Raw genomic sequence first — 24,862 nt, 5'->3', positions numbered from 1 at the left:
GATAACGGTAACACTCACTGAAACTGTATCATGCAAATATAAGTTGGACCTTAAACAGACTTGTGAAGCTTGACTGGTATGATAAGAGATACTTTACTCTGTAGAAAACATGTTCAAAGAGACGTGGTTGGCAGGCAGGGTATCAAAGATGCTCGGTGGTTTAGAACAGGTACGGGCAGGAACAATGGCTATAACTCTAAAGAAACAGACAATCTGACAAATAACAGGGCTCAACCGCCCTCAACGTATACTGAGGAACATATGACCAATTGGCTGCAGCTGCACAGGAAAGTGACAATCGGGTGACTCGCAGAAACAGGAAATTTGATGGGGATGAATAGTAATTAACTCAGGGATTGCAGCTTTTTCTCTAATAAGAGTTGGTAACTAATATAACCTGGAGACGCAAGAAAACGAAGAGTAGTGATTAAAAACAAAAAACAAGGCCCTTCAACATCTGCAAGCATGAATACTGAATCAGTGGATAGATGTTAATAGAGTTACTGTTAAAAGCAGTATGAAATCCTAATGTGGTCAGACTGTTTTGTCGTGAGTTGAATTAGTTTGTGACATAATTAAATGTTGCTCTGCTCTTCGTGTACCCAGGTTGTGAAGATGTGGAGCTGGTTTTTCACTGTGACTGTCCTGCTGTCCTCCATGAAACGGATTGAAGCTCAGGGTATGAATAACTCTAATTCTCCTCCTCAAAGTGTTCTCCTCAGATGTATGTCTGTTTATGTGCTCACATGTATTCTCCATCGCTTTGTATTTGCAGGCAGGTGTAATAATGTGCAAGCAGCAGATATTGTTTTCCTGGTTGATGGGTCTTCCAGTATTGGCCGAGCTAATTTCCTGAAGGTGAAAGGCTTTATGGCTGGGATCGTCAAGCCATTCGCCAGCTCTGTCGGCGAGTCAGGGATACGGTTTGGGGTCATACAGTACAGCGACACCTCCAGGTGACTAACAGGATTAATATTCACCTCAGTACTTTCCTGTGCATGCAATGGAAGATGATCTTACTGCAGGTGCAGACATATGTATTTAAAGGGCATTTCTCTCCCTCCAGAGTTGAATTTACATTTAGTACCTATTTGGTTGGCACTGAGCTGGTCAACGCTGTAGAGAATCTGAACTACAAGGGAGGAAACACACGCACTGGTGCTGGTCTCAAGTTTGTCATTGATAACTTCTTCAACCCTGCGTCCAGTCGGGATGTACCAAAGGTCTGAGGAGCAGCCATTCTTTGGGGGTTTATAATTATAAAACTGCATATTTAACATAGGACCTCTTGTGTTACTAATTCGTCCTGTGGGTCCTCTTTAACTTTCAGATCACTGTCCTGATTACAGATGGAAAGTCACAAGATAGTGTGGAAGAACCAGCACAGAAGCTGCGCGGTCAAGGAGTGCATGTTTTTGCAGTCGGTAGGTGTCTAACATGCAGTCTCTTCTTTCTTATTCAAAGCTTGACTTGCTTCTGAGCCATTGTGATTGCCAATTTTCTGTGGTTTGTTAGGTATAAAGAGCGCAGATAGGAACGAACTGGCTCAGCTTGCCTCCCAGCCCAGTAGTGATTTCATCTTCTTTGTTGGGGACTTCAAACTGCTGAACACACTTCTTCCTCTTGTGAGCCCCCAAGTGTGTTCCAAAGCAGGAGGGGTCTATGCTAGTGATGGTATGTTGGTTAACTTAAATAACATAACATCAGTATATAAAAATACACACAGTCAACATGTGTCTTATTATTATCTTAGACTTCATTGTGAGATTGTAAACCTGCATTTAATTGTTTATATCTCATCCTGCTTCCACTCTCTTGTCTCCTGTCAGAGGCCTTTTCTGGTCCGTCCAACATTCAGTTCACAGGCCAAACGTCTGATACTCTCAGGATTCGCTGGAATGCAGCAGGTGGGCCTGTGAGTGGCTATGTGGTCCAGTATGTGCCACTCTCAGGTCTGGGTCAACCTATCACATCAGAGCTGCGTCAGGTGAGTCCAGGTGTTAGATGAATATTCCTTACACATGGAGATGACCTAGATAGAAGTAGCAAATTGCGAGAGAAATGCATGCCTTCAGGCTGAGTATGAACATGTCCAATGGGTGGATCTTCTTTGTGTAGATGCTATTGAGATTAAAATTTGGCAGAACAAAGAGTGAAATTCCCTTCTGCTGGCAGACATGATGCAGATAGAAGAATGTCATGACTGACCGATCTATTTCAGTCATTCACTATGTTAAAACTTGTCTTAGGATTGACTGCTTACAAAAACGACTGATCTCTCTACAGGAGACTGTCTCTGCCACTCAGAGAACCTTTGCCGCACAAGAGCTGAGGTCCGGAACAGACTACCTGGTGACTGTCATCGCCCAATACCCCAACAGTGTGGGGGAGTCTGTTTCTGCCAAGCAACGAACCAGTGAGTAAAAAGTTAAGGATAGCAGTGTAACCTGCCAAAATGCTAGAGCAACCTGCCTCACTCGACAGAAAGAAACCTTACTGTTGAACTTATTACAGTCATGTCTTTTTTTTATCCTCCTTTAGGGTCTTTGCCAGGGGTTACCAGTCTCCGCCTGGTCCAGGCAGGCTTCTTCTCTCTTTCTGTGGGCTGGGATCAGCCTTCGTCTCCTGTGCAAGGCTACAGACTCACCTATGGACCACGAGGTCAGGCACACATATACCTGTTTACCTGTATTTCTCTTTCGGTCTGCCACTCATCTGACTTGTGCAATTGTGTTTTAATAACACTTACAGTACATTAGCAACATCTCCTCTTTTCAACTTTAAAAAAAAAAATGACACCACGTACTTTTGTTATGGCATAATAATCTTATCACAAAATTATTCTTGCCAGAATGAATGATTACAGTAACAATGAAGGAGGAAAAGAAGCTACAGGACTGAATAACAGTTATCCTTTGGTTGCAAGTTGGAAATGTATGCATTGACTGCTGTACATGTTGTACTGGCTGAGTATGGGTAACATGAGCTTTTCTATCACCTTGCCTCCCTCAGGCACTGGCTGTAAGGATTTTGATTGGCCAATCCTTACTTCATATTAAATACATTTGTATCATCACCAGAATTGAAATTAAGATGGAGAGTGAAAATCTTCACTTATGTCACGGATAGTCAGTAATTTTGTCTTCACATTTCTAATGACAGGGTGTGGCATAGATTATAACAGTGTCAAGATGTCTAGGTGCCTTTGCTGTGATTCAGGAGAGAAAAGTGGCCCCTGAAGGCTGATATAAACAGTGTCTCCCTCTGAACATGTGGCAGGAGTGCCAGTCTCCCACGGAGATCCTCCTCTGACTAGCCACATCCAGTATGTGAGAGTATTTAATTGAGGCCAGTGTGTATCCCTTAACAAGAGGCAAGACAAGGCATGTTTGTATAGCACATTTCAACAACAAGGCAATTCAAAAGGCTTCACATAAAACCATTAAAAGCATCAAAACATAATGCAAAAGAAAACAAGATTTGTTGCGCTGAGGTGATAGCGAGGTAACGTCGATGAAGTGAAGACACCTTTTGTATCTTTTCAGCTTTTTGTCAGCTAATTTGTCGAATGACATACTGTGTACAGTATCATTTGTGATTGCTATCAGTGCACTAATTGATCCTATGCATGCCCTCCATGACTACTCACCCTGTCTATTATGTGTTTGGGGGAGCAGGTCAGCCAGCAGCTCAGCTGTTGGAGCAGTCTCTGTCTGCAGACTCCACATCTGTCACCTTAGAGTCACTTCAGCCCGACACAGAGTACGTCGTCAGCCTCTATCCCCTGTTCCCCCGAAACTCGGCGTCCCCGTCCATCCTCAACGCCCGCACATGTGAGTCCACCCTGTGGCCCATTGGAATTACTTTGGTACTGTTATATTATTATGTAAGTGCTTGTAATTTAATTGTAATCAGTCGACACAGTATAATACAGTTGTTGATTTTGGGATAAAGTTACATGATGTAGCAATATTAGGTACATAATTGGTAGGGGTGGGCTTATAGTCTGGTGTGAATTAGATACTTGACAAACAAAAAAAATACTAGTTATTATGTAACAACCTTTTTGGAAAATGAACACAACAGTTTATTGAAAAAGAACATGAATAAATAGACTGATTTGACTCAACTATGCTGGCGTATTCCTACGTGCAAAATGCCTATCAATTGAGATTTTATGAGATGTTTGAGTTAGTATGTGCTTGTTATTATAAATCTAGACGCCGTAATTGTATTTCACGATATCTTGATATCTGATTAATTCAAGGTATTTCAATGAAAAATAATAAATTATTATATTGAATTATTGCCCAGCCCGAAGTACGCAGTATGTACGTTATACAGTATATGCACAGCATACAGTACACATTAAAAGTGATACTGTTTCTTCGGAATGTGTTTCAGTATAATTAGAAGATATGAGTTAAAGTGTCTGTGTTCATGTTTTTGCACATGTCAGTGCGCCTTGAGGCAGTGGAGCAGTTATCAGTGGAGACGGAGTCAGAGGGCAGCGTTCGTGTGCGGTGGAGAGCTGTCGTTGGTGCGCGGGCCTATCGTGTGGTTTGGGGACCATTTACAGGTCAGGACAAAGCCGACATGAGACAACATCTTGTATTTCTGCCAGTCAGTCTTTCATTTCTTTCTTTACAAATTAGCTTTTTTTTTTCTGTTAACAAAGGTCGAAACGTCGAGACAGTGGAGGTTGCTGATGAGTTTCACACCTTGTCCAGACTGCAGTCCGACACTGAGTACATCGTCACCATCATCCCGCTGTATGAGGGCAACACCGAGGGCCCGGTAGCAACCGCCAGGTTCAAGATAGGTAGGTGTGGCTTCAGTAGTTCAACACCAAACATCTGTCTCTGCTCTCTGGGAATTATTCTATTAGTGTTCATTGTACCGTCTTACCTCTCAAAATTCAGAGTTACACGCACACCAAAACTGCTAATTACACATGACACCAAATTCCATCCGTTTTTTATGTTTGTGCTTTTTAAATTAGTAATCATTGTAAAATAATGCTCGTTGAATAAGTGCTTGCCTTCTGTTGTGTGCTGCTAAAGGCAGGGAGAGATTAAGCTGACCAACAGTCTGCTCTGCTGTTCATCTCTCTTCTGAAAACATTCACATGTTACTGTTTAGCTTTGTTTAGAGAACATTTCGAGTACACCTACACACTCATTACACACACACACCATCTGTCTCTCGTGAGTAAGGCCCATATGGTGTCACTTCATGGGGTTCATGGGTGTTATTAGAATGAAGGCTGAGTCACTGCTATCCACTGAGCAGAGAGCCGGCAGAAATGGAGTACTAAAAACCTTTTGTGTGGCCTAGTTGTGCCATCAAAGAAGTAAGATATACAGTGCTCTACATACTGAACGCCATAGTAACCTAAACTGCAGCTGAGCTTGTTTCTCTCTTGTTTGTTCCTGTGTAAACCTGAGGAGAAGCAACTATTTGTGGTGTCCGTCGTTTGGGATGAGTAGTCTGTTCCTTCTTTTTTGCTTTAGTGAGGAACACATTGAATGAAGCCTTCATCTTTATTTGCAAATGTATGTATTCAGCAATACTATTAAGTCTTCATACATGTAGGGTGTCAAACATTACATGCAAAACAATTTATCGAAGACTGCATGACATTTAAAGTTGAAGTTGAAGTTTTTTATAGATGGATTTTTGCCTATGTTTATCGATTATCTTTGTATCTTCGTTAATCTTTCCCAACCACTTCACTAGATTTTGGTGGAATTCAATCAAGCAAATATGTCATGGAATAACATGTTTTATTTATTAGTGTATAGTCTAAAAAAGACATCAGTGGGTGCTTTAGGCTTAGTTATTTGGCCTGTGTGCTCCCACTAACACCTGGCACTTTCTTGTGGATTTGTTGACATGTTCGTCACACGAACAAGAGAAGACCTGTGGCCACATACGGTATCACAGAGAAAGGGTTTGCGGGTCTGACCTTTGTGATAATTTACTGCCTCTGTAGCGGCAATAGAAGGCCGCAAGGCCTCAGGTCTACTCGTCCTACTGTGTGATATCTCAGGAGCGCCTTGAGGGAACTTCTTTACATTTTTGTGTCAACGTCCACTAGGGTTGCAAAAGGGCGGAAAGTTTCCATGGGAAATTTGTCTCGGCTGGACCCTGAATGCAGCTGGTTGGGAACATTGTCTGCCAGAAACATAAACGTTTTTGAACGTCTTTGTCATCAGTGTTGCGTCTGAACGTTTCAGCCCTATGCCTGGCAAGTGTGAGAGCGCTGAGTGGCGTAGAGGCCAAGAGCGGTATTGCAGACAGATAGATATTTCAATTATAGCTCGCAACATATTGAGAAAAATAACTGAACTAGTTAATTTTTTGGAGCTGTGAACTTAGTTCAACATTTTTAATTATGAACTAAGTATATTATATTAAAATATGTGAACTATGAACTGAACTAGTTCATGTAGAAAGTGAACTTTCCCAACACTGTTTGTCATTACCTAGCATATTGATTACTTGTTCATGTTTATTTGTATACAGTAGACTAACTTTTTACAGCAGTGAGGAGGATGTTGATGAGGTCCAGGAAGAAAGTATTTAGACCTGAAAGGATTCAGGGAAAAACACACAAAAAAAAAAAAATTGGGTTGGGTGATCATAGGGAATACACTTTTTTTTATTCATGTTTTTGTTGTTCGATGAAAGAATAAAGTTCTACTCACAAAATGTCAAAAAAGTTTTAAAAGTTGTATTATAAATGTTTGCATGCATGTCTGCTTATGACAAGGTAAATACAGTTAAATTACCCCAAAATGTCTAGTTTATTCCCGATTATTCCCGTTTATTCCCGTTTATTCCCATTAATTCCCGTGGAAAGTTTCCAACTTTGAATATTACCGGAATTTTGCAACCCTGATGTCTACTTTGACTCAACAATGAGTTGATTACATTTTGGTGGAGGAAAATGTGCAGGTTATGTACCGGTATGTGAATATCCTAAAAACACTGCATTGGGCTGTAGTACACATGGGTTTGGTAGAGTTTCAAAGTGGCATGTTATAGCATGACCACTTTAGTTGGTTTAGTTGTTCTGGGTTTAACTCTTCTTTAAATACCCTAAATTATCTGTTAATCTTTAGGACAATTGGAACAAGGCTTTATAAATATCTTGTGTTGGTTTTAAGAATGGTTATTTGATGGCTTAATTGATTATGAACTAACTTTGGTTTGTCTGTCGGAGAAACTTTCTGTTTTAAAAGCAAGGCGTAGCAGCTCCTCAGGAGGAGTCCATTGTTGAAGTTAGTTAAGTTCAGGTGCAGACCTGCCGGTTCGTTGCCGCAAGCCGTACCTTTTTTCAATTGACTTATGGACTTCCTTATGTTATTTTTAAATGTTTTTTGTAGGTAGTTTAGTGCAGTGTACTATAGTATAACTTTACCAAAACCAGCCTGCTTTTTGGTGTTATATAAACTGCCAATCCTTGCAACACCTGCTTGATTTGACTGGTTTCGCCCTCTGAAGCCTTGTTCTAGCCTCAACTGCACTTAAACTGCATTTTTATACAGACCAGGCACTGTGTGTTTTGTCCCCATCACATTGAAACCACTTTAGGAAGGAATGATTATAGCAACCAATAATAGGCATTATTGTTTTTAATATTATGACTATGGGGTTTAACATATTTTATTGATTGATTGATTGATGGGGACAGAGGTTTAATTATGATGTTACATAATTACATATATGTAAAATATATTTTCTTTACCTCAGAGCGTCAGGAGCAGCAGATGCTCAGAGCAGCCACCACCGGCCCCTCCTCTATTCGCCTCACCTGGAGAATCATTCAGTTATCTCGAGGGTACCGGCTGGAATGGAGGGATGGCGAAGGTCAGATGTGCATGTCATATGCAGGCTCACACATTCACTTGTTCCTTTTGTATTCTGTTTGTACATTACATGTAACATTCTGTAGATTTAAGGAGGGCTGTGCAACATGGACAAGTTATTCTAATGATCACAATAAATCATTGTGATGTCAACATACACAACATTAATGCTATGTGTACTGTATCACACTGTTGTTTGTATACATAATTTGACAGAAATATAGCCAAATACTGTAGTAAATGCCAGCTCCACTTCTAAGTTGCAGTTAGTAGGATGAGTATATTGCACTGCAGGTATATTGAACATAAAACCACTGATCTTGGACCGTTGTTCTGTCTCCAGGAGGCCGTGTCCAGAGCCTAACCTTTCCTCGAACCACTGCCAGCTATGCGCTAAAAGGCCTTCAGCCCAACACAGAATACATCATCACCCTGTACACCCTGTTTGAAGGCCGTGAGGAGGCCACACCTGTCTCCACTACATCCAGAGGTCAGCACTGAAGCACTGAAGCACACAACTCTGAGTTAATTTTGGGTGGATTTATTGGACATAAATGTGCTGGGGTTGAATTCCGAGTGAATATGTTTTCCTTTAGGTATGCTTAAAAGATGTTGTGCCTGTATCCATGTTGTACGAGTGTTCTGATCCTCTGGTGTTGCAGAGGAACAGCCAGTGGGGAGGGTGTCCAACCTGAGAGTTGTGGAGTCTCTGGGCAGCACTGTCAGACTAGGCTGGACGGGTGTAGCCGGGGCCACACAGTACCGCATCATTATCCTGAACACAGAAGGTGCACTGACGCTTCTATTCATTGTTTTATTTGTCATTAAGATGATTGATTGCTCAATTATGAATGAAAACATGCTTGTGAAAATAGTCTCTTTGTTCGTTGCATGACATGTCAGCGGGATCAGAGGAAATACGGCTTATCCCTGGAAACCAGACGACCCTTGACCTCAGAGACCTGACGGTGGGAGTGTCTTATGGTGTCAGTGTCACAGCGCTGGTGGGAGAAAATGAAGGGGAGCCAGTTACTGTTTACATCAAACCAGGTGGGTTGAACAGTGTCACTGTGCTGCTGTGGTATTCATCCTGTTGTCTTGGTCCTGTAAATAGCCAGTCCTAAATAGCAGATCACTAATTTTAAATGTTTTTTTTTTTTCCCGGTTAATTCATTCTTTCTTCTTTATCTTGACATTTGAAATAAGTTAAATACTTTTTTATTTGTATTGATGTATACATTGAATGTTGTCACCTGAGGCGCTGTATACCCTTAATTTCAGAGCAAGGTGCGGGCAGAGTGACTAACCTCAGAGTGACAAATGCAAACAGTCGGAGAATTCGAATTGCCTGGATAGGTGCTCCAGGGGCAACAGGTTACAGGGTCACTTGGAGACAAGGCAACAGTAAGTGTTTAATGTCGCCATGTGTTTGCGAGTTTATCCTTTTGAGTCACATATTATTATATTAGTTAATTGAAGATTGAGCAAAAGCTGTATTTAGATTTTATTTTTTACATGCAGATTGTTATATTACCTCACCACCTCTGCCTTGTAGATGCAGAGCAGTCCCGTATTCTGGGGGCGGAGGTCACATCCTTTACCATAGACGGCCTGCAACCAGACGAGGCGCTGGTAATTGGTGTTGCATCTGTGGTTGATCAACGGGTTGGAGAGGTGGTCACACTCTCTAGTCGGACTAATCCCAACGGTGGATCAGTGTCTGGCCTTCGCATCGTAGACGTTACATCTCAGAAGATACGCATTGCATGGTCACGGTCCACGAGGGCAACTGGCTATAAGGTCACTTGGCGCCGTGATGATGGTACGCAATGTTTGGCATTAATACTCAGTATTTTAAAGACACAAGATACAACCAAACAGGGCAATATGAAGAATTGTATTGTAAAGGCTTAGTACGTAGATGTGGGTAGTGATCTGGCTGTCAACCTCTTCTATTCTCATGTATCTGTAATTGGAAGAAAAAAATAATTTCTACATTTCTATTTCTCTGCTATGTTTTGCAGGAGTTGAATCAACTCGTAACATGGCTGCCAACGTATCCTCTTTCACCATTGATGGGCTACAGTCAGATTCAACCTACAGCATATTAGTTTCTTCACTCACTGGCTCTCGAGAGGGAAGTCCTTCCACCCTGAGTATCAGAACAGGTACGATACTGAATCTTTGCTGTTGTCCAGAGTGTCTTTTGGGAGAAACTAAGCTATTCAATTCAGTTTATTTTATTTGCCCAATATCACAAATTACAAATTTGCCTCAGAGGGCTTTACAATCTGTACACATACGACATCCCTGTCCCAGGACCTCACATCGAATCAGGAAAAACTCCCCAAAAATAACCTTTCACAGGGAAAAAAGGAAAGAAACCTTCAGGAGAGCAACAGAGGAGGATCCCTCTCCCCAGATGGACAAATGCAAAAAAAAAACTGACTGATTGTTTTCCGTCCCGACCTTCAGAATCAGATCAATCTCTGGTCGGGACTGTGACGTCACTGCAAATCCAGGAGGGCCGTGGAGAGGTTGTCCGAGTCACTTGGGTTGGTGTGCAGGGAGCGACGGCTTATCGGGTGTCTTGGAGGAAAACGGATGGTAGATCGATTGCTGGTCCATTTCACTTGTGTTATAAAGTCCTAAATATAAATATAACATATTGTAAGCATTAATTTGCTCTTAAAGGCATAGTTTCGATGTTTTGAATTGGGTTTTTATAAGGTACTTAAAGTCACTGTATTACCGACAGTAGATGGCGTTCGGTACACTCAGTTTGGAGAAACAAAAACCTCAGTTACTGCACGGAAGTAAAGCAATGTACTGCAGAAACACGTAAAGTCACCTGACAGCAGTACTTTGTTTTGCTCTTGCCTCAGTACCACTGTCTGTTTCTCCAAACTGGGGGCGTATCGCCCATCATCTACTGTAAGTAAAATCATCTACTGTAAGTAAAACACTTACTATGGATAACAACCTCATACAACCCTACTTAAAAACATCAGAACTATCTTTTTTAACGAGAACTGTGTTACCCCACTCACTGTTGCGACTATGTTCTGCTGTAGGTGGGGAACAGAGGAGTCAACTGCTGGGGGGAGATGTGACAGCAGTGGATTTAGACCAGTTGGACCCCGGAGCCCAGTATGAGGTGCAGGTCATGGCTTTAGTTCAAAACAGAGAGGGAACCCCTGTGTCTGTCAGAGTCACCACACGTGAGTCCTGCCTTCATATATTAGTTCACGGTTCTGGCAGGTTTCTTTAAAAGAGTGTTGACTGGAGGAAATAAACAGTGGATGTTAGGAGTTTTCTAAAATGAATGAATGAATGGATTAAACACTACTTTATGTTTTTTTAAATAAAAGTATTTCACAAAGGCTGAATATGGTAAAAATATAACATACTACACATTGTACTGTGGGCCTTAGTAATATCTTCTATAATGTCAAGTCTTAACCTAAAACAATACAGTATTTAATAACTAAGTAAAACCTTGTAAGTCACTGAGAAGCCTTTGAACTTGATGCATAGATAAACATGGGAACACTGCCTTCCTTGAGTGCACTAGTTCAATATTGCACAATATACAACATCTTACATTTCAAGAAATATATTGGATTAAATGTCAAATTAAATGTCATTGCTGCTTCTGTGTCCATGTTTACAGCGGGTACCCCTCGCCCACCCTAACTGTACGGGTGGCAGAGGTTACCCAGAATTCTATGCGGATTGGCTGGAATCCACTACCAGGTGCCACAGGATATATTCTACGCTGGAGAGACGAGACAGGTGACATAACATAACATATATATATATATATATATATATATATATATATATATATATATATATATATATATATATATATAATTATATTTTGTAATCCTCTGCATCATTTGAACTGTTCACATCTCCCAGAGGTTGGTCGAGGCTTGTCCGTTACGCTCCCTGCCTCGTCCAGCTCTTACCAGGTGACTGGGCTGCGTTTGGGCCGCCGTTATCGCTTTACGGTGCAGCCCACCTTCGAAAATGTATTGGGAACTGAAAGCTCTGTTGTTGAACGCACCGGTAATGCACCAACCACACATCCTCTTTCATATACTTACCATACCTATAACCACCTTGTGATACCGTACTTTAAACCCTACAAACTTTGCTGCCAGCAGTTTGTGTGGGCGGGCGTCTGGATGTGGTGTTTCTGGTCCCGGCATCCACTGACCGGAGTAGCCTCGCAAGACCTCTGCGTGAACTGCTATCAAGTGCAGCTGGGTCACTCGAAACTATTGGAGCCAGCGACTCTCAGGTACGGCCCTTCACGAACAAGTCTCTCAACAGGGAGCGGGGAGGCTCCCAAAATCTGATGTCATTGTCACTTTTTGCTGACTAACAATTGTATTATTTTCTGCCTGTTTCAGTTCGGAGTTGTAGTGTACGGTTACAGACCCAAATTATGGTTCCTGCTTAATCGCCATGGCAGGTCTGAAACACTTTTTCAAGAGATCCAGTCCACACCATTTGATGAAAGTCCTGGGAATAACATTGGTCAGTTTCTTTCTCACCTTTTCTGTACTTACTGCTCGATGTGTGTGTATTTGTGTGTTACGAGTTGTGATATTGTCTGTCTCCCTCTGCAGGTGAGGCGGTGACATACACTAGGCAGTACCTTCTGACCCCCTCAGCTGGACGGAGGCCGAGGGTCCCTGGTGCTGTCGTTATCATTGCTGACAAAAACTCCGCTGACAACCTGACTCTTGCAGCCACCAGTCTCAGGGCTTCAGGTGGGCTGGAGACCAACAAGCAGTTACACTGCATCGTCTGTGAACTAAACTTATGGTTTGCTTTAGTCTGTCCTGCAGCCACCAGATCACTAATGTTAGTGTCATCTGGACCATTTAGTTTCAAGATTTCAGCCACAATTATTTTCAGCCTTAATTTTCACACTCAAACTGTGTTACCTTGAATTCTTGAAGACAACTTTGTTTTTGTCACATGCCTCTATGGTGAATGAATAATAAAACAGAAAACAATCTTATCAATTTAAGTAAATGGAAGCCAGGCTTAACTTTATCAAAACATTCTTCTACAAACTCTTTGTTGATTCTCCGATCACCGTGGAGGCATGCAAGAAAAACACATTTTCTTCAAGGTAACATTGGTTGAGTAGTTGATATACAAAAGATTAGTTTACAGGTGAAGTATTCCTTTAAGTCACTGGGCCACAAATGTCGCCATCTGTAGTTGATCATTTTGTTGTACTTTTTGTTTTCTTCTGAACTTCAACTATATGTAGACATATTTTACCCTGACTCATACAAATCCAAAATCCACCTCTGTTATGTGAGACAAATGTCTTGGTGTGTGTGTGTGTGTCTGTTAGGTGTGACAGTGTTAGCAGTTGGTATAGAACAGGCGAATACCGAGGAGCTGCGACAGGCAGTGACGGACGGCAGCCCCCAGAACATCCTGTATACGCGCGATGCAGCACAGCTGGACAGCGTGCACACTGATTTGGCAGACTTGCTCTGTGGCATTGCCAGAATACCAGACGTAAGAAGAAACCTGGGAAAATCCTATTTTTTGTTTAGTCATGTTTTGAAAGCTTTGTGTGATCTGTAGACAACTATTCATTGCACTTTGTAGCTTTTTTTATGGCAATAACATTGAAGGTAATAATGCTGTAATAAAGGAGGATATACTATAAAAAAACATCTACCTAATGTCCTTGTTTAGGTAGGTCCAGGTCCTGAGCAGTGTACCGGTCAGTGCCCACAGGTGAGTTCTCCAGCTGTACGTTCATACAGTATGAACCTGTGATAATAATGCACCATAGATTTCTATACTGCCAAAAACATCCTTAACGTTCTCTTGGCTCCTCCTCTCTACTGAATGATTTCTAAGTACAATCTTTCCTATTTACTTTAGGGAGAGAGGGGATATCGTGGAGAAAAGGTACATTACAGGAAGTTGCTAAATGTTTTGCCCCTCCTTGTAATTAGCATTTTCAGCTTTTTAAGGTGCCATTTTGTTTGGTTTTACTCTGCAGGGTGAGAGAGGCAGAGACGGTACAGATGGGCGCAAGGGCGATGTGGTGAGTCATTCATTATCACTGACCTATTAACAGCAATATACTGCTTTTACAAAATACAATTGATTGGACACTAATGTGGTGTCTGTATGTGTGGTGTAGGGTCGGGTTGGTCAGCCTGGGAGGGAAGGCCCCAGAGGCCCTGAAGGACGCCCAGGTACACCTGGCCAAGCCATCCCTATTGACCCCTCACTGGGGGTGAAAGGAGAAAAGGGGGAGAGAGTGAGTACAGCTAAGGCCATACCAAAACCATACACACTTCCCTCATGAGGACTGAAGAAACAAGCTGTTTGTTTTCATTTTAGGGCTTTCCTGGCATTGATGGAAGTCCAGGGTTGCCTGGACGACCAGGTTCCTCTGGAAATGCAGGGGTCCCGGTGAGTTTGAGGGAGCAAAACCCACGGACCCATTGGATGTTCATGTTGTCTACTTAGCATAGAAGTAACACAACAATGTTGTTCTCGTGTCAGGGTTCGCAGGGCCTACCTGGTATCAGAGGAGATTCAGTGAGTAACTCTTAACCTGCAGAATTGTTAGGTGGACATTTATATATGAAGTACAAGGCTTCTTAAGTGTTTTCTGTTGTTATAGGGTGAACCAGGTGGGACAGGGTCACCGGGGCCAATGGGGAGTAAAGGTGAAAGGGTGAGCAGAGCGATCATTTATTTTTCCTAAACCATCTCACACGTGTTTGTAGCTCCTTTGTGGCAGTTTGAAAGAGACAGAAAACAAAGTGTGTGTGCGTGTGTATGTGTGTGTGTGTGTGTGCTTACGGTGCTTTGCTGATGCTTCAGGGTGAACCAGGCTCGGCTATATCAGGAGGTGGTCTTCCTGGGAGGAAAGGAGAGCCAGGCATGCCAGGTATTCTGGTAAGAAACAAACCGGAGTGACAGTCCTAAATTGGCTTTGTACATTGGCCTACACTCACACAAACCATCCACACTCTAATCTGTAAGGTGATGTCCAGCTGCGGTAAAAAGGTTAGGGTGTAGCTGTCTGGATGTGTCTGTGTTGTGTACTAAGGGTACTCCTGGTCGGCCAGGCATCGATGGGATCAAAGGAGCCCTCGGAGCTTCGGGACCACCTGGTCAGGATGGTCGCCCAGGTTTATCAGGAACACCAGGACTCTCCATCAAGGTGAGCGTCCTCTACTGCTTCTCTCCATTTCCCTCAATTTGGAAAGTAACTTTTGAATGCTATCAGCTCTTAAAGTGGTTCTCTTGAAAATACAGCAGTCAGAAATAATGTTGGCTATAATAGAGAGGATTCCATCACTCCAACAGAGATATCATTATTTATTCTATTAGCCTATCCAAACTCAGTCAAAACACAAGCTGTCTTGGAAACTGCTGTGAGCGCAGAGAGGTGCACATGATCTGACGTTGGTAGGTTCAGCTTCATCAGGACAGAGAGGTCCAACGTTAGATCATCCCTTTGGCATTTTGGAGTGACATATAGCTGTGTTGGTAAACACGAGTGTGCTGTGTTCAGTTTAATAATGTAATGATTTTAATGGGAAAATATTTTTTGAATAATTTACATTATTGCAATATTTAAATATTCAGGCTTTTCCAGGAATTGTTTTTTACAGACATTAGATTTACAATTTTTCTGTTTTAAACTAAGCCAATAAAAAATATTTATTTTGTCATTTTTTACTTTACTATGTTAATTACATTATGAAAGATTTGCTAAAAATGCATGCATGCTCTCATTTAGATTTCCACTTGCGAAAAGAAAAATCTTTTCGAGATCGGGCCATTATAGAGACCTCTTTAATCTCAGTCAATGGAGTCTTTTGGCTCCAACCACTGCACCAAGATTAAACTGTTGTTGTCAGACTCGTGCACATGGTGGTAGCATTGAGCCACTTTTACTGTATGTGCTAGGAATGCTGACATTTGATGGGTAGTTTTTGTTACACAATAACTAAACTGACATAATATGAACACAATAAACACAATAACTAAACTGACATAATATGAATTAATGAATAATTAAATGACCCATAACTTATTGCTGTCATGTAAAAAATGTAGTTTACGTCCTGGTTCTGTGTTGTTATCAGTTTTCCTTTTTAAGCTTTTTCCTTAATGTCGAGATTCTATGTGGAGTATCAGAGAAGTGGGTTACATACACATGAAGCATGTCAATGTCTGTGGTTATTATAGATAAACTTTTCCTAACAATATTCAGCATTCTCTCTCTCTCTCTTTCTCTCTTGTTTTCTGCAGGGAGACAAGGGCACTCCAGGAGACCGGGTGAGTCACACCAGCTTGTCCTCTCACGGTAGAAATATTCTGAGGAATACATACGCATAATGATCCTCAGCTCTTATCTCTCTTTGCTGACAGGGACCTCCAGGAGTCGGCAGCGGGGTGGCCGTGAAGGGCGAGAGAGGCTCCCCAGTAAGCGCTGCCGATCACTGCCAATGTGCTGACATGTTGAGTTTGCAGATGAACTCGGTGTGCATGTGGGGGTGTATTTTGCATTTACTAATTGCATTTTTATTATCAGGGTATTGCAGGACCTCCAGGAGCTCAGAGTCCTAGTGGGCCAGTAGGACCTCAAGGCAGCAAAGGAGACAAGGTAGCTGAAGATTGATTAAGTGTATGAATGTTTAAGAATGGGAGGTGTTTATCCCAGAGTGATGGCTTGTGGTTGTTTTTTCAGGGCGATAGCGGCAATGGGGAGCCTGGACCTCCGGGCAGGCAAGGAGACCCTGGGGACAGGGTAGGTTGAGCACACAGCCATTTTAGATGGCTGATTTAGTTTTTTTGAACAATATAAATACAGTAGAAAGCATTGAGGGCACATACCTCTGCTACGCCTGCACAAACCCACAAGTTCCAAACTTTTGATGTGTGTCTGTTTTAAGATGCTTCTGATTCTCACAGTTGTGAAATATATAAGGTGCTTTATAAATGTCCACATGGTAGCGCTGTTTCAGTTAAGACTATTCAGTTTGTTTGTGTACCATGGCCCAACTTTCACTGACGAAAACTTGACCTCCTGAGTGAAATTAATACATTTATGATCAAGCATTTTTGCTCATATATTTCAGGGTCCTCGTGGGCCTGCAGGGGAAATTAGTATCAAGGTAAGATACATTTAAGACAGATGACTTTGTTGGTAAGCTGTTAACAGAGGAATAACATTTGTCACTCGCTCTATTGCGATAGGGGGACCGAGGACAGCCAGGTGAGCCTGGATCACAGGGGGACAGGGTGAGTACAGTTATGAGTGAATCAGTCAAGTATGTGCATGTCTGTATGTGAGCATCTATGTGTGTGGCATTTATAGTCTAAAGAATCTGTGTGTCAGGGATTTAATAGACTTAATGACTATGGTCCATATTCACAGGTATGGCACCAGGTGTTGTCGCACATTTTACCACAGGGAAGAAAGAGCACATGCAATTTCAACTAAATTAAAAGGTCAAAATGGGACATTTACAATCTTGCTGAGACGGTTGTGTGTCTCATCAAGCTCAGGTCTGAAAAGTTCAAGTTAAAAACTGTTGGTTACAAAAAGGTGGAGACACAGCAGGCGGCCTCTTTTCTTCGGTCCAATAAATAATATGCTGCAGAGAACGAGTTGGTACCTGAACTGAGAGATGGTTTTAATGTTGATTCAACGTCTTGCTGTCCTCATTTTATTTTTCCAATTCTTTTGGATAAGATGGACGTTTGTCTGTGCAATACTATGTTTCTAGTTTATAGTGCACACTTTCTGGAAATGTGGTATAGGCTGGTAAATAAAGTAAATCACTAATTTTTCCTGAAATGACACTTATTTGTAGAAGAACCATCCCAAGTAACGAACACATTTACATGATGATCATTCTAGGTTACGTAATGTACCCTTCTTTGCCAGATGCAGGATTTGCTGACAGTGAGTCAGATAATCAAAGAAGGGTCACAGAACATGTGAACCTGTAAATGTGTTTCTTTGCAGGGGGAGAGAGGACCGGCTGGTGAACCTGGGGAGAGAGTGAGTAGAGCAGAGTTAGTTAAGTTATTAATCTAGATTAGTTTACCTGTTGACATCCTGTCCTTTTAGTGGAATCATGTGCTGTTATCTGAATATTGTTTTGTCGCAGGGGGACCTTGGGAAGCCGGGCCTCGCAGGAGCACCAGGTTTGAGAGTGAGTGACAGACTGCCATGTTGCTAATAACATCAGCGTTAGTTTCATACTTGCCTCGTGACCTGACTTTTATAAATGCATAAAGTCTCATGAATGAAGTCTTTCCTTTTCGTCACCAGGGCTTATCGGGGCCCAGTGGAGCGGCAGGAGAAAAGGTGAGGCTGATTTAAATGAAGTGTAATCATACGAGAAGCAGCAGGTCAATGGGAACGTGACTCTGTCACGGAACATTTCATAATCTGATGTAATGAATTTTATTGGCAAAGATGAAAGAACAGTTGCACTTGTCTGTTTCCAGGGAAATGAAGGTGCTCGCGGGGAGCCGGGCAGAAGTGTGAGTTATCAGATGACAGAAAAAAAATGCTGACATATAATAACTGATCTGTCCTTTCATTTTGTATTTGGAGTTAATGTCCGTGACAGTCTTTGTCTGTGATGACGAGTCCTCACTGTATTATTCAAATCATGCAGGTTCCAGGTATTCCCGGGAAGAAAGGGGAACATGTAAGCTATAAAGTTCTGTTCTCGTCAGACTTTTCATCTGGACAGAACTTTTTCCTTCACTCTGACGTGTTTCCACTCCTCTGCTGTTCCTCTAAAGGGGGAGCGAGGTCTGCCTGGTACCGAGGGGGCGAGTGGAGAAAAGGGAGAGGCTGGACAGAGAGGAGAGAAAGTGAGAAACCAGGGGATGATGATGTTGATGGAAATCTGTGTCACATACAGTCTGACATCCGTCTCATTGACATGTCCTTCTCCGTAATTTTGCAAGGGGTCTTCAGGGTCAGGACTGTCAGCTGTTGGACCTAAAGGAGAGTCGGGAGAGAGAGTGAGTTCACACTGGAGTCATAGTCCCACCTCTTTATCTACATCTACATCTACATGGTATCTTTAACTAATGTCACAATGGTATCGTTTACAGCTGCTATGATATATATTATATAATTGCATTCATTACTCATGAAACATTCCCTCGTGCCAGCTGTTAGTGTAAGTCATGCCCCAAAAGCAGTTTAGTCCCAACATACATAACACCTGTGCTCTTCCCTCAGGGACCTGCTGGTTTCAGTGGAAGGCCAGGTGCCAAGGTGAGAGGCCTGCTGTGGTGTTTTTAGTTTACTTTTCTATTTATTCGATTATCAAACTGGTGTTTTAACTGTTCTTTAGGGAGATGCTGGTGAACCAGGAGAGAGGGCGGAGAATGGGAGGCCAGGAATCCCAGGAAAGCCTGGTCTTCCTGGGAAAGAGGTGAAATTGGCTCCATTGTGGAAAGTAACATGATTCACTCTTGTTATTAGCATTCTCCACATAGAGTTGGAAGCCGGGCTGGGCGATAATTAGGCCCTGAGAAATTGTTACATTTTTAAAAAATGTGTTTTTATAGACAGAACCATTATTGAAGAAAATCCACAGGTAAATCAATAGTGCACATTATTGTTAGATACAGCTCTAGTGATCTTATCATGGTATGTCTTTCTTTGAGTGGATTTCCTTACAGTGAAGTAAGGCATTACTCTGTACTGTTGTAAAATCATAGTCAGACAGTTATTGTCATTGTTGCATGTTGGTCTCAGTGCTGTAATCCAACATCAGACTGCCTGTTGAGCTTTCTTTTGTTCCTTCCAACATGCATCTCTATCTAATGATGCCATTTTAGAGGTAAAAGTTACACTTTGTGTGCATGACATTACATTTTCTAACAATTTATTTTGTATATGCAACTCCTACCCTCTACCCAGTTGTTATTGTTGTTGTTGTTGTTGTTGTTGTAATTAAGGTGTCCTTCTAGTTAAAATGATCTTGAATAAAATATTTCATTATTATGAATACTTGTGTCCTAAAGGGAGAGAGAGGAGAGAAGGGTGATGAAGGCACACCTGTAAGTACAATACATCTCGACGTCCACTCTCTTCATAACAGTGTGTGTTTATTTATAAAGATCAATGTCGACACGTCACTGCAAACTTGCTTTTCATCAGGGGGAGTCTGGACTTCCTGGGAAGGCAGGAGAAAGAGGACTGAGGGTAGTAGAAGTGTCTTTGACATACTAAAACTTAAAGATTACGACCAATGGAAAGTTCAGTCACCAGATATTTTTAATTGACCACCCTCAGGGACTGGCTGGTCAGCTGGGTCGACCAGGAGAGAAAGGAGACATGGGAGACCCGGGAGAGCACGGACGAAATGTAAGGCACACATTTATCTTTCATCATACAGAAAGCTTTTCAATATGCACTTGTGCTTTTCCACTAAAGCCTTGAGAGCAGAAACAGTGAGGAAGGTCAGCTGCTCCGTATATTTATTGATCTGTGTTCGATTATAGGGCAGCCCTGGACCCGCAGGACTGAGAGGAGTGAAAGGAGACCTGGTTTGTTGTCTGCTTTATTTTTCACAAAGTGCTTATGAAGCTTTACATCTACTGTTAGTTGGCTTAAGTATTTCACTCTATTCTTAAAGGGAACTCAAGGGCCTCCAGGACCACCAGGAAAAGTGGTGAGTGTATCATTTTGATCATAGAAAACTAGAGTTAGGAACTACATTTTGCAGAATATTCTTACCATTGAGAGAACTTCCTAAAGTTCAGCTCAACTCAATTCAACCCTGACGCTACATATTTGTGTTCTTCAAAAGGCTGACATCCAGGGCCAGTTGAAAGGAGAGAGAGGAGAGAAGGTATGTACTGTACCTGTTGCAAATAAGCATTTAACCAAATCCAGTCTTATTGCAGACACATTGTGAAAAAACTCTTAAGAAATGTCATGATTATCCAAAGGTTTCACCTCATGTTATTGTTATTTCCAGGGTGACGATGGCGACCCGGGAGAGCACGGCAGCAAAGGTCAGATAGGCGAAGCCGGGACTCCCGGAGCCTCAGGCCTACGAGTGAGTTTGCCTCATTCTTGCAATTTGTAAATGCTTCTGTGAGCATCTGATGAGCCACCGTACAGCATCTGCATCTGTATGCACACTGACCCCTTTCCCTGTTCATTAGGTATGCATGACTGATGATCATTTGTGACTTCTTGTTCTTTCTCCGCTACTTATACAGGGTCCAGAGGGACAACGGGGACTTGCAGGCACAAGAGTGAGTTGGCTTTCTGTCACTGCTTCTCTACTTCAATTTTCATCACTAGATATCTGTTAATACCTGAGTGATTTGTTCACATTATTTTCCCTTCTAATGTTTACAGGGCGACGCAGGGGAAAGAGGAGTGCCTGGAGAGAAGGTTTGAAATCAATCAGAGGAGCTGGTCCTCACAATATCAAGTCATTTTATCAATATTTTAAAAAATTAATAATCTAGCAGTTCTTGCTGTCCTTCTGTTGACCATGCAGTAATCCTCAGTGGGATGCAAAGGGGCTTGCAGAATTATTCATGGCCTAAATTTGAATTCAGCCACTGTTTTCTAACTGTAGACTCTAGATTGAATGTGACTTTCTGACTCTAAACATCTGTGTGATCAGGGAGAAAGGGGACCATCTGGGTTAGATGGACGTCCTGGTCTGGATGGTAAACCAGGTGCTGCTGGACCACCTGGTCAGAGGGTACTTTATGCCATCTTTTCTCAAAACTTAAATGACATATGCATGTATGTGCAGCCTCACTGGCTTATGAATGTGTGTAACTGATGCACTGTTCTTTGTGTTACAGGGGGATCCTGGGAAACAGGGGGATCCTGGAAGAGACGTGAGTTTAATTTCTCCTATTTGGTTGTTTGAAATATACAATTGGCCCTGATGTTGTATTAGTTATCAGTAATTATATGAAAATAGATGCTGATATTTTTTGCTTCTGCTTACTTTAGTTGTACGATTTGTATTTATTTAGTGAGTAGTTTAAATGTTTTTTTTCAGATTTTAATAATATTATACAAATACTGTATTAAACACATTTTCAGTAAACTCATACCTGCCCCTGATTTGTAATCCCGTCTGCACATTGTGTGTGGGTGCTGCAGGGGGCGCTGTGGAGGCATTAAAGATCAGTCTTAACTACTGTGGCCAGTTGCATAAGGCAACTGTAGGGAAAGACATCACTAGGCTAGTCCAGTTTCATAGGAGACTATTATGTAATATTTGCCATAATAATTATTCTAAAAGTCCTGCTAAATGTACAGCTTAGTTAAAGAGTCTAAACCATATTTTGATGGGTAGACACAAAAACTGCTGCTGTACATCCAAAACAAATTACAGTTGCTATTTTTGTCTTATCTGCTTTACTACACTTTAAAACTAATAAATTAAACATTTTAAATTCTCTTCTCTTTTGTAAATTCTCTTTCTGCTCACAATACAGTGCTACATGTGAGCAAATCTAAACCGGTCTGAGCTTGGCAGGCTTTTAATCTGAATAAAAGTGGGATTAAGCCATTCATTGTAATGCGTGTTTGTTTGATTTACAGGGTTTTCAAGGACTAAGAGGGGAGCAGGGTCCCTCAGGGCCTGTTGGGCCCCCGGGCACTGCAGGGACACCTGTGAGTAGACACACACCCTAAAACACAAGCTTGTATTTTCATATTAACGTGTCACTCTATCAGTCTCATCCATTCTTGTTGTTTATTTGCACCACATAGTGTCATCGTCCGTGTTGTTATATTTCAGGGTAAAGCAGCTGAAGATGGCAAACCTGGTTCTCCTGGCAAAATGGTAACTCCTTGTTATAAGACTTTTCTTAGCTTATATACTTCAGCATCTTCTTGACCTCACTGATACTTTGATATTTATTCCAAACAGTCAGAATATGATTCTTGTTTAGTAGTGCTTGTTTTTTTCTTTCTGTCTTTCTTTCTATCATTCTCTAATTTGGTAATGGCCCTGACAATAAAGCTGTGAGGACATTTATTTCAGGCCCTTCTGCATAATGGTGGTCTTAAGTGAGTCTCTAAAGCAATAGCTATGAATTATCTGAGTGCTCCTGCAGCAGACCGGACATTATTCAGTTGGTTTGTTAGTTCAAGTCTGTGATGCATTTTATTTTGACTTACAGGGCGAGGATGGTATGCCCGGTGAAGATGGGAGAAAGGTTTGTGGCTATTATCAGTTTATATAATCATCTGGCACTGACAGATGCTCAACAACAGCATTTTTCTGTTTCACAAATGTACAGTATGTGGCCAATCTTAAAACATTTCCCCAAAGATATCCTCTTATGGATGTTATCATGTAAAATGGTCTGTTAAAGTGTAGCATCTTTGATAAAGTACTATTTGTGAATATCATCTTTGCAGTGCTTTTAATACAGGACACACGTCCATGTAAAAATAGCAAACAAAAATGATTTAAAATAGAATCAAACAGTACTTTAAATAGATAGGACTATTGTCTTTTTATTCATTTGTTTTCTGAAATTGTTTACTTATTATGTCTGTATTCTTTTGTGAATCTGACTGTGCTGTCTTTAATGTGCAGGGTGACAAAGGAGAATCAGGATCTGCTGGAAGAGATGTCAGTTTTTCCAAATCTCTTTCATATCATTATTATCTCTTTGTGTTTGGTTTGTTTCTACGCTGTATCCTGTCCTGTCAAGCTGCCCCTTCTCACCCCCGTCTTCCTGTATTAATCCTTGACTTTATTGTATTACAAATCAGCTTTCCTCCTTTCCTTTCTCCTCATTACTTTCCCACTCTAGTGTATTTATCAACTGTAGTTGGCTCTGACATTGACATTACCATCACACCCTCACTTACTGCTGAATCAATAGGCTTCTCAGAAGCAGCTATACAAATTAACTAGCCTCTAATGATCAAGCCTAGTCTTTAAGGGGGAACCACTTCTGAGAGGAATCCAGAGAGGCACCAAATGTCAGTGCTGTGCTGTTTTCATGTGCAAATTCACATTAATTATCTCTAGAACATCAGTGGAGGGGGGCAGAGGCCACCTGCTTTGATTTTATAGTTCAGCCTCTTCTGTATCGCAGGAGGAAGCAACTCTTTATAGAGAGAGTCTCAGTTGTGTAATTGCACCTGTTTTCCAGGGCCAAGATGCACAGAAAGGAGACCGGGGTCTTGCTGGGTCTGTCGGACCCTCTGGCCCTTCCGGGCCTCCTGGAGTACCTGGCAGCATTGGTCCTCCTGGACAGGTGTGACTGTTGTAGACACATTTTAAATATATAATTAATGGGAATTATAATGTGTCATCTTTACTAATCTTTACATTGTTCCTGTCTCTCAGGTGGTGTACTTTAAAGGAGTCGAAGCAGCACCAATCCCTGGACCGCAGGGGCCTCCAGGAACCCCTGTGAGTATGCATGACTTTGCAGCATTCTGACATTGTTGTTAATTACAGTCTTTAAATGCAAGTTACTGCTTTTAGTGAAGGGTTGTCTGCTAGAAATTATGAAGACCTTCAGGGCTAATATGTACTAGTGGGAGATAAAATCATTATATGCACAGGATAATTCCTCTCTATGTAATTATGTTTTCATTTCTTGCTTCTTTTTGCATACTATCATATATAATAGTTTATTTTACAGAAACATCAAATGAGAGACCTCTAGCCAATATGTAGCCCTCGTGTGGTCATGTTGTCCCCAGCAGCATTGCTCTCTCTCCCACATGTAGTGGCAAATGTGTGTTCCTATCTCCATCTGTCCCCGTGTGCTACTGCAGCCCCCCCCACAGTTTTATCTGTTGATGTTTTTCATCATTGTCCTTGCTCTGTCCTTCAGGGCGTGCCTGGGATCCCTGGAACTGTGGGAGCCAGAGTAAGTTGTGGATGTCTGTTGATCCCAGTTTGCTTTAGATTTGTAAACAC

At 41.7% G+C, this 24,862-nt stretch overlaps 1 protein-coding gene across 1 annotated transcript in view; it reads left to right on the top strand.

The window, feature by feature from the left end:
• The window catches only part of col7a1 (collagen, type VII, alpha 1), a 54,259-nt gene that overhangs the window by 5,781 nt on the left and 23,616 nt on the right, over nucleotides 1-24,862 (top strand). The window contains exons 2-69 of the mRNA XM_034533592.1: nucleotides 607-679; nucleotides 776-956; nucleotides 1,067-1,223; nucleotides 1,331-1,424; nucleotides 1,516-1,674; nucleotides 1,830-1,987; nucleotides 2,287-2,416; nucleotides 2,542-2,661; nucleotides 3,678-3,833; nucleotides 4,460-4,579; nucleotides 4,679-4,822; nucleotides 7,759-7,875; nucleotides 8,218-8,364; nucleotides 8,537-8,662; nucleotides 8,778-8,924; nucleotides 9,156-9,278; nucleotides 9,430-9,696; nucleotides 9,899-10,042; nucleotides 10,350-10,481; nucleotides 10,949-11,099; nucleotides 11,548-11,669; nucleotides 11,799-11,948; nucleotides 12,047-12,183; nucleotides 12,296-12,422; nucleotides 12,515-12,658; nucleotides 13,258-13,427; nucleotides 13,611-13,652; nucleotides 13,803-13,829; nucleotides 13,924-13,968; nucleotides 14,068-14,187; nucleotides 14,271-14,342; nucleotides 14,436-14,471; nucleotides 14,557-14,610; nucleotides 14,760-14,834; nucleotides 14,989-15,102; nucleotides 16,200-16,226; nucleotides 16,320-16,373; nucleotides 16,483-16,554; nucleotides 16,639-16,698; nucleotides 17,030-17,065; nucleotides 17,148-17,192; nucleotides 17,923-17,958; nucleotides 18,068-18,112; nucleotides 18,232-18,267; nucleotides 18,411-18,446; nucleotides 18,584-18,616; nucleotides 18,714-18,785; nucleotides 18,882-18,938; nucleotides 19,162-19,197; nucleotides 19,277-19,357; nucleotides 19,953-19,988; nucleotides 20,089-20,133; nucleotides 20,224-20,295; nucleotides 20,433-20,477; nucleotides 20,567-20,602; nucleotides 20,741-20,782; nucleotides 20,912-20,992; nucleotides 21,159-21,194; nucleotides 21,301-21,336; nucleotides 21,575-21,655; nucleotides 21,762-21,797; nucleotides 22,513-22,584; nucleotides 22,712-22,756; nucleotides 23,097-23,132; nucleotides 23,519-23,554; nucleotides 24,084-24,188; nucleotides 24,281-24,346; nucleotides 24,777-24,812. Coding sequence (XP_034389483.1) covers nucleotides 616-679; nucleotides 776-956; nucleotides 1,067-1,223; nucleotides 1,331-1,424; nucleotides 1,516-1,674; nucleotides 1,830-1,987; nucleotides 2,287-2,416; nucleotides 2,542-2,661; nucleotides 3,678-3,833; nucleotides 4,460-4,579; nucleotides 4,679-4,822; nucleotides 7,759-7,875; nucleotides 8,218-8,364; nucleotides 8,537-8,662; nucleotides 8,778-8,924; nucleotides 9,156-9,278; nucleotides 9,430-9,696; nucleotides 9,899-10,042; nucleotides 10,350-10,481; nucleotides 10,949-11,099; nucleotides 11,548-11,669; nucleotides 11,799-11,948; nucleotides 12,047-12,183; nucleotides 12,296-12,422; nucleotides 12,515-12,658; nucleotides 13,258-13,427; nucleotides 13,611-13,652; nucleotides 13,803-13,829; nucleotides 13,924-13,968; nucleotides 14,068-14,187; nucleotides 14,271-14,342; nucleotides 14,436-14,471; nucleotides 14,557-14,610; nucleotides 14,760-14,834; nucleotides 14,989-15,102; nucleotides 16,200-16,226; nucleotides 16,320-16,373; nucleotides 16,483-16,554; nucleotides 16,639-16,698; nucleotides 17,030-17,065; nucleotides 17,148-17,192; nucleotides 17,923-17,958; nucleotides 18,068-18,112; nucleotides 18,232-18,267; nucleotides 18,411-18,446; nucleotides 18,584-18,616; nucleotides 18,714-18,785; nucleotides 18,882-18,938; nucleotides 19,162-19,197; nucleotides 19,277-19,357; nucleotides 19,953-19,988; nucleotides 20,089-20,133; nucleotides 20,224-20,295; nucleotides 20,433-20,477; nucleotides 20,567-20,602; nucleotides 20,741-20,782; nucleotides 20,912-20,992; nucleotides 21,159-21,194; nucleotides 21,301-21,336; nucleotides 21,575-21,655; nucleotides 21,762-21,797; nucleotides 22,513-22,584; nucleotides 22,712-22,756; nucleotides 23,097-23,132; nucleotides 23,519-23,554; nucleotides 24,084-24,188; nucleotides 24,281-24,346; nucleotides 24,777-24,812 — 5,940 coding nt within the window. The 5' untranslated portion in view covers nucleotides 607-615. The remainder of the gene's footprint in view (nucleotides 1-606; nucleotides 680-775; nucleotides 957-1,066; nucleotides 1,224-1,330; nucleotides 1,425-1,515; nucleotides 1,675-1,829; nucleotides 1,988-2,286; nucleotides 2,417-2,541; nucleotides 2,662-3,677; nucleotides 3,834-4,459; nucleotides 4,580-4,678; nucleotides 4,823-7,758; nucleotides 7,876-8,217; nucleotides 8,365-8,536; nucleotides 8,663-8,777; nucleotides 8,925-9,155; nucleotides 9,279-9,429; nucleotides 9,697-9,898; nucleotides 10,043-10,349; nucleotides 10,482-10,948; nucleotides 11,100-11,547; nucleotides 11,670-11,798; nucleotides 11,949-12,046; nucleotides 12,184-12,295; nucleotides 12,423-12,514; nucleotides 12,659-13,257; nucleotides 13,428-13,610; nucleotides 13,653-13,802; nucleotides 13,830-13,923; nucleotides 13,969-14,067; nucleotides 14,188-14,270; nucleotides 14,343-14,435; nucleotides 14,472-14,556; nucleotides 14,611-14,759; nucleotides 14,835-14,988; nucleotides 15,103-16,199; nucleotides 16,227-16,319; nucleotides 16,374-16,482; nucleotides 16,555-16,638; nucleotides 16,699-17,029; nucleotides 17,066-17,147; nucleotides 17,193-17,922; nucleotides 17,959-18,067; nucleotides 18,113-18,231; nucleotides 18,268-18,410; nucleotides 18,447-18,583; nucleotides 18,617-18,713; nucleotides 18,786-18,881; nucleotides 18,939-19,161; nucleotides 19,198-19,276; nucleotides 19,358-19,952; nucleotides 19,989-20,088; nucleotides 20,134-20,223; nucleotides 20,296-20,432; nucleotides 20,478-20,566; nucleotides 20,603-20,740; nucleotides 20,783-20,911; nucleotides 20,993-21,158; nucleotides 21,195-21,300; nucleotides 21,337-21,574; nucleotides 21,656-21,761; nucleotides 21,798-22,512; nucleotides 22,585-22,711; nucleotides 22,757-23,096; nucleotides 23,133-23,518; nucleotides 23,555-24,083; nucleotides 24,189-24,280; nucleotides 24,347-24,776; nucleotides 24,813-24,862) is intronic.

This window comes from Cyclopterus lumpus, chromosome 5 (assembly GCF_009769545.1).
Source record: "Cyclopterus lumpus isolate fCycLum1 chromosome 5, fCycLum1.pri, whole genome shotgun sequence".
NCBI classification, from domain to species: Eukaryota; Metazoa; Chordata; class Actinopteri; order Perciformes; family Cyclopteridae; genus Cyclopterus; species Cyclopterus lumpus.
The sequence above is the reverse complement of the archived record's forward strand: the minus strand, read 5'-3'. Positions and strand labels throughout refer to the sequence as shown.